The 7375-nt window shown below is 39.0% G+C and overlaps 1 protein-coding gene across 2 annotated transcripts; it reads left to right on the top strand.

Annotated features, from left to right (window-relative positions):
- Window positions 1-684: 684 nt before the first annotated feature.
- Window positions 685-4024, top strand: ocstamp (osteoclast stimulatory transmembrane protein). Of its 2 annotated transcripts, XM_042492614.2 has the most exons (3): window positions 685-840; window positions 2203-3202; window positions 3281-4024. In XM_042492614.2, the coding sequence occupies exons 1-3, from the start codon at window positions 803-805 to the stop codon at window positions 3626-3628; spliced, it is 1386 nt and encodes a 461-aa protein (XP_042348548.2). In that variant the 5' UTR covers window positions 685-802; the 3' UTR covers window positions 3629-4024. The 2 variants fall into 2 exon arrangements, with proteins under 2 accessions (XP_042348548.2, XP_087937989.1); XM_088081863.1 differs by lacking the exon at window positions 685-840 and having other exon boundaries at window positions 2057-3202.
- The last annotated feature ends 3351 nt before the right edge of the window (window positions 4025-7375 follow it).

The following is a 7375-nucleotide window of genomic DNA, read 5'->3' as shown; positions in this document are numbered from 1 at the left end:
GAGAACCCACGCAGACACGGGGAGAACATGCAAACAGGCAACAGTGCTAACCACAAACATGTAACATGTAACATTGTCAGTTAAACTGTAATGGAACTTTGCAAGTATCGGTTGCTACTAGCAACCAATGTCAATAAATCTGCTATAGAACTTTGCCAGTAGTGGTTGCTACTAGCAACAGAACACCCATCTGAAACCAACTGCTGTTGGCCGAACAAACATTAATCTATTCTCGTTTTATTGATTTCTATCCTGATACAACAAACAAATCTGGGGCAACAGTTCTTTTTTTCAATTTATAACTGTGGTGGAAAATGTGCATCAGTCAACAGTTTTCTATTTGTGTGACAAACTGGAGGAAAGTGTACACAACATGCAACAGGAAACAGTTCTGAAATTAGCTTGAATGCAGCCTTCTAGTGTCAATTCAATACACTTTTTAAAGTGTAGAACTATTTACATTATGTGTGATCATACTGGTGTCATAATACAACAGAGTATGAGCTGAGTGAAACAAATACAAATTGTATTACATTTCCAAATCTTACGTCACTCTAAAAGTGTGACCTGTGTCACATTGTATGTGCGTGTGTGGTTGCCTCATGCTTTCACATATGATTTTGTGTCATGTATGGTTTACATGGAGAAGAACTGTCTTTTCATTTCTCACGTGGGAACTTGAAGGCGACCCACAAATACCAACATGACGGTGACTGTTGAGAGAAGTTCCTCTTTTAACCTACAGACCTTCCAACACTTCCTAACCATCTTTTTCCCTTAAACTCCTATTTTCACAGTGAGAATGAGGTTCATCAGAGAGGATATTATTACACTTGTCAGGTAAGAACTGTTATTTACTGTTTATTTTAATTACTTGAGATAGAACCTTAATAGAATGGCCCAATGATTTCCTAAAGGACATTACAAATTGAAATTATCCATCAATAGATATATCAGTCTACCTGTCTATGTGTCTGTCTGTCTATTTATATAGTGTATAGACAGATAGATGAAGTTTTTAGGATCTACATGATTAACAATAGCATGTTCAAGTGTTCATGTAAATTACTCATAATTTCACAGTGTTATTGTTGTTTACAGTGATCAGGCGCATGTGGAAAATTGTCTCAATCCAAAGTAATCTCTCTGAGATTTTTATTTAGTGGAGTTAAATAAATTCATTCACACTTTTGGAAATAAGTTTGTTTGCTTTCTTGTCAAGTGACATGAGAAAAATGTCCATTGTTTATTTGGTTTAACATGGAAGCTGCTGCACAGAAGAGTTGGAAAGATTGATTAATTGTTGTTTGTAAGGAAATAGAACACCTGACTACTCTGAAATCTACAAATACATTTGTGGACAGATTAAACAAGCATACCATTTATAAATTACAAAAAATTTAGAGATGTTATATTTTGAACTTTGGAGAGACCAGTGCTGTTTCCACCTGTCTTCAGTCTGTATGCTATATAAGACAGTCACCTCCTTGATCTCATGTAGCTTCATACTTAAAGTAATGTGTCATATTTGGGGAATTTAGGTCATTTGATATTTCTTTTTTTTTTTTTGAAAAAGAATTAAATGAGAAGATCAATACGGCTCTCATACGTGTCTGTTCACCATGAAGCTGAAGCCAGCAGCCAGTTAGCCCTGCCTGCAAATTTCTTCTCGTCTCATGGACTTTAAGGTTTAAAAAAACTAAGAAAGTCACAACTGACCTTGAGTGCAGTTCAAGGTGTCTCGTTAACAGTTGTACAGACGTCTCTTTTATAATGTTGGCCTGCGGGGAGATTTGTTTTTGGGCTGCAGTGGATTTTTTCACTGCAGTGCTGGAGTGGCGACTGGGAAAAATTGAATGCCGGGCTGAGCACCTTTCCTGGAGATGAATTTGTGTTCTGAGCATTAAAAATGGTGCTTGTTCTGTTAATGTCCCATGCAGCAGTATTTCAGGGCTGCATTGATGTACCTACCCCGAGGCAGGGACTTGTTTTGCAATTGTAAAAGTTATTGAAAATTGTCCTACAGGGATGAACCCTACGGTGGAGACATGCACCAACGGGCGAGACCCTATAAAACCCCTGAGTTCCTGCACTGGAAACGGGATGTCCCCTGGAGCTTGACTCTTGGCAAGAAAGCAAATATTCCCTTGAAATGTCAAACTATTCCACAACTTTGTTCAGGTTAATGTTTTCTCTCCGCAGGGACAGATCGGGATCTTGCAGACAGGTTTTAAAATCTGTCCTGCTTTACCTCTGGGATGTTTACTCTGCACCAGCACCTGCCGGCAGAGACATCCTCACTCAGCTGTCTCTCTGCTTCATACTCGCCATCGTGACTGGCAGCCTGCTTCATCACTGGCTGTCAAAGACTCTCAGATATAACCATGAAGGGTCCGTTCAGACCGCCTGCATCTACAGTGTGGCCATGTTCCTGGTGTCGTTCCTTTGTCATCCTCTGCGCTGCGTGCTGACCATGACTCTGCCCACCGTCTGCACCAAACAGGGTCGCAAGCTTCTCATCACGGCGTCTGTCATGATTTTAGTCTTGAACGTCATCCCGAATATTACAGTGAACGTAGGGGCGGTAACTCGCATCCTAAAGTGCACCGCTGAGGGTTTCACCAAGACTTTATTAAACTCATCTGAACCTCTGAACAAAGCTAAGAGAGACCTTGTTGAGGAAGCCGTCAAAGTGAGGAGGGAAGACTTGAGCATTGTCACCAACTTGAGGAAGTTAAATCATTTCACACATGTCGATGTGTCAGAAGTCAGAAGCAGGTTTACTAAGATGATTGGGCAGATAGAGGTCAATTTCTCACATGCAAGGAATCTGCTGAAAGAATACAAACTGCTGTCAAACCGGATCCTTGCTGCCATTTTTGTGGCATTACTCATCTTTGAATCTGCACGCTACTTGAAATCTTATCTGGCATCAGTTCAGTTTGATAACAGCCACATATCAAAAGAGCTCCGGCAAGAAGTGACTCAAAATGCTAAAAATAAACCTTATGTCACAAGCTGCAAAATAACAAGTGAAGAATGTACGTCCTGTTTCATATCACTGATTGTGGTGACGTTATATTTCACTGCAATAACTTTAATAGTAGTTTTGGATCATGTTGTTTATCATATAGTTGAGGCGATTTTGCCGTGGATTCTGGATTTTCCACCAACGTCTGCCAGCATAAGTGTTGATTATAAGGTAAGATATTTTACTGCATCTACAGTATTTCCTTTCTCATTTTTACAGTTTTCATGCTTTTTTTTATTCTCCTGATAGGTTCAGTGGTTCGTTCCTGCCTTTTGCATCATCCCAAATTCCTGCGTCACCCGGGAGCTCACAAACTTCCACAGGGATTACAAATGGACTTTCGACCCCGAGCCATCGCTCTGTGACGTGACGACCTCTGCTCCGAACCTGGGAGTCACACTCCTGCTGGGATGCCTCTGGCTGATGAGCTACTGTCTGGTTTTCCTCGAGGTTTACGCAAGGCGGCTGCGCAGGAAAATCTCTGCATCCTTTTTCAGAGAGCAGGAGGAGAGGCGGATGGAATACTTGATGAAGAAAATGCGAGTGAAGCAGAATAAAAAGGAGCAAAAACAGACTGTTTATGTTAAGGTTGTGTGAACGTTTACTGGACAATGCAATGCTTAAAGGTCAGGGGAGCCACTGGGCACCTGAAAAATTTGTATTACTTAGTAAAGTCTCAACAATCCTACACACTGTGTCTAATGACTTTGTTGATCCCCTGATTTTATTTCTCATGAAAGGATATTCAACTTGTTTCGCCCATGGGAACCACTCTTGCAAAATGACAGGAAGCCAAACAAACAATAATATTTATCAGTATATATGATAAACCAGTTGCTTGTTTGCAACCATTCAGTATTTGCTGTCCTCAATCACCTTTGCAAAAATTATCACACTGTTTTTTGGCTTATAAACAAGCTCTGTTTTAGTGATTGTTAAAGAGCTCTGTGTTATCATGATCCCAGGTTTTGCTTATAGTTTGTTTCCTGTTTTATTCTGAAGGTCACTCTCCTCATGTGCTCCAGAGTTTTCCCTGCACACCTGTCCTGTATTAGCCTTGTTTGGTCCACCCCATTGTTCCCTACCATACCCTCATTGACTTCATTGTCAGTGAATCTCTGTGTTTCCTTCCTTTGTCTGTGTCTGCCAGCTGAATCTTATGGTTGTGAGTAGTTCTCTGTGTGTAAATACACTTGTGTCTTTTCCTCTGTATTTTATTTTGTCAGTTTGTCTGCTCATCAGCTCATTCCCTAGTTTGTTTTCCCTTTCCGTGTTGGTGTCTTGTGTTCCTAGATGGATTATTTCTCTGTGTTCATTGTGCCATCCTGGTTTTCTCTCAGTTTGGTTTTGGTGCTTCTCTCTCCTGTGCTCTGAGTTATGTCTGCCTCTGCATCTTCACTTTTGTTACCTGCCTATACTGAATGTATTTTAGCAGCTGTATTAAAGCTCGCTTTTTGTTTAATCCACCTGCCTGCTTGTTGTACAGCATTTGGATCAACTTTTGTACTGAAATTATAACACTTTATGACACTTTATGACACCTTATTTTCATTTGAAGTACAAAAAAAATCTCAGCATGACTCAATTTCTTTTTATTGTAAATTAAAAACAGGACTCTATCACGGGGTACATTTGACCTATGGGCTGTAAATTGAGAATCATTACTATAGTGCCAACATGAGGTTCACATTTGTGTTTTTTTAATTTGTGTGAAATGTCTGTTCAAATAATCAATTTGCCATTAGATTTTGTAATGATTTTGGTCATATCTTTTGATTTAGTGCCACCATCAGGTCAAAATTTCCTTTTCCAGTACTTGATTTTATGGTCAAATATCTGCAAAATTATTGACATTCCCATTAGATTCAGTTGTACTTTGTGCTTAGTGCTTATCAGCTTGCTAACACACAAAACGGAGATGGTGATCGTGAACAAAATTCTGAACATGTTTATCTGTTTGCTCATGTTTTCCTGCGAGCACCACTGAGCCAAAGTGCAGCCTCACAGAGCTGCTGGCTCTTGTTTCTTTCATGTCTGTTGCACATCATTCACTGCTCTTTTCTTATATATGTCTGTTTTTGCAAAACTGAAGATAGAGCATCCTGTGTAACAACACCTTTTCCTGTGCAGATGTATCACCACCCAACAGTGTCTTCTTGAAGGCGCTCACTTTCAGTCCTGGTGTGGTTTTCAAAGATGTAGCATCACGTCTGCTAAATTTGCATCCTTCTTGTTTTTTGTTTGCAAACCATTTTTTTCCCACACTAATTTCACAAAGCTCATTTTTTACTGTGTACTTTCTGTACATTGTGTGCAGTGTTTATTTCCCTCTCGTGTGGTTCAGTGTAAACCTGTGTGTAATTTTCCCCCTCAGCCCCACTAGATGCCACTACGGTGCTTTGGACGGAGCAGAATTCAGTATCTCCTGTCAGGAAATTATCAACAAAAGTCTGTTCAATTTTTCATTTATTTTATTGGCCTAGATGACTTTAATAAATTAAATAAATCTGTTTCATTTACATATCCAATAATTCACCAGTCTATTTTAGTCAGTGTGCCCTTACAAAAAAAAAAAAATCACTTCCTCTCTGAAAAAACCCTTTGCATCTTATCAGCTCATGCTTAGTAAAACTCCCATGAGCCTTTGGGAGTTTATTTTAAGACACCATCCCAGCATAATAATAGATTACCTCTTTATCATCTATTTTTAATTCTGACTTTTTGTCCACTTCATGGTTGACTCAGATTCCAGCAGCCTAAAGATGATACACAGAAGATATGAATTATTCATGAAGTTTCTGTTATCATGAATCCTCACATCAGTGTGTTGCTTATAATATGTGTTACAGCTCAGCGCTTACTGTTGTTGGAAATGCAGTCAACTGGAAAATGCTTTATTATTAAAATGTAAATAAAATGTACCTCTTAACATCTAATATGCCCATTTTTAACTCTTTTAGTGGCTTTATGATGGAACAAAAACGACTTCTCTGACCTAATGTAATAGTATCACACTGTATACTAATTCTGTATCAATGTAAAACAAAAAGAGCAAATAATTAGTAAAAAATCTCATAATAATTACTTGAAAAAAGTTGAAATAAAAACAAATAAAAAACAATAACAAATGACCCGAAAAAGTGATTTAAAAAAGTAAGCAATTTCGACTTCTGGACATTTTCCCCTATTTAAAAATTTTAAAAAATCCTCACAATTTGGGTACATTTCTTGCCAAGCTGGTCATTGCCTTTGGGTTTAAATGGAATAAATAGTGTGTGAATGGTGTCTGAACTCGTCACAAGAAAACAGATGTCGATCCAGGTTTCAAAGGGTCAAAACAAATTAAAAAACATTTAAAGATGTATGTCCCTTCTCTAAGACATTACATACATTAACCTCAAATTCTTTGGAAACTTCTGGATCTCTGCTGAGACTATAAATAAACATCTGAGGTTCTGAACAAATTGTGGATGCACAGCATGAAGATGAGCTGCTAATCATTATATTTGTTCAGATACAGTATAGGTAGGACTTCTTAGCATGGAGCAGATCAATCAAACAATTACCTGGACAGAAGCTGCGCTGCTGGATTTCTTCTTCTTCTACTACTTTGAAGCTGTTATCTATTCATTAGAGGAAGCCTGCAGGACTGGGCGCTCTGAAACTATTCGAAATGAGGAAAATGTATGCATCTGTCATGCATTAGCATTCACACTGTCAGTCCTGTCCACAGGAAAAGGTTTAAAGAGCTTTCCGAGCTCTGAGTGGTTTGTAAGAATCTATTTAAATCCATCATAGCTTTGAGAAAAGATTCTGTGGACGATCGGTTTTGATGTTACTTAATGTTTTCAGCTACTGGGAGCTGGTTTTAATGGTATCAGCATCCCACCATACAATCAGAGTGCCGGAGGCTGTGAAAGCTTTTCCAAATGTGCCTCAAAGGAACAGCATGAATCTTAAATCCTATGATGTTCCTATTAGTGCCTCAAGAGACATTTTGAATTCCTGAATTTTTGCAAAACCAGAGAATCTGAAGCTCAGGATGAAGTGTTAACTAAATTATGTCTTCTAGAGGCAAAAAAGGGGTCTACTTCGTAATTAGTGCCATTTCAATTAAATGGCCGAACACTTCAGGGATGATGTGTTGAATTGCAGGCTACCACCTCTGTTCTCTTGATAATTACAGGGTTTTTGGTCATGGCCTCAGTGGCTGACATGACGTTCTGAGCTCGGATGGGGAGGTGGAATAGATTTCTAAGTTGGTGGCTGTACGAGGCAGCGTGTTGCAGTGTGGATGTAATGGTGTGTGATGTGAAAGAGAGGGAGGGGTGCACTGGGAACATA

Source organism: Plectropomus leopardus, chromosome 9 (assembly GCF_026936395.1).
Source record: "Plectropomus leopardus strain MGB_pleo_1.0 chromosome 9, ASM2693639v1, whole genome shotgun sequence".
NCBI lineage: Eukaryota > Metazoa > Chordata > Actinopteri > Perciformes > Serranidae > Plectropomus > Plectropomus leopardus.
This window is presented reverse-complemented; position numbering and strand designations above follow the sequence as displayed.

Excerpts from the sequence above, each read along its gene's own strand:
- ocstamp (XM_088081863.1), top strand. The coding sequence starts at position 2,153 with ATGTCAAACTATTCCACAACTTTGTTCAGGTTAATGTTTTCTCTCCGC. Across the intron at positions 3,203-3,280 it reads GCATAAGTGTTGATTATAAG|GTTCAGTGGTTCGTTCCTGC; the intron begins GTAAGATATTTT and ends TTCTCCTGATAG.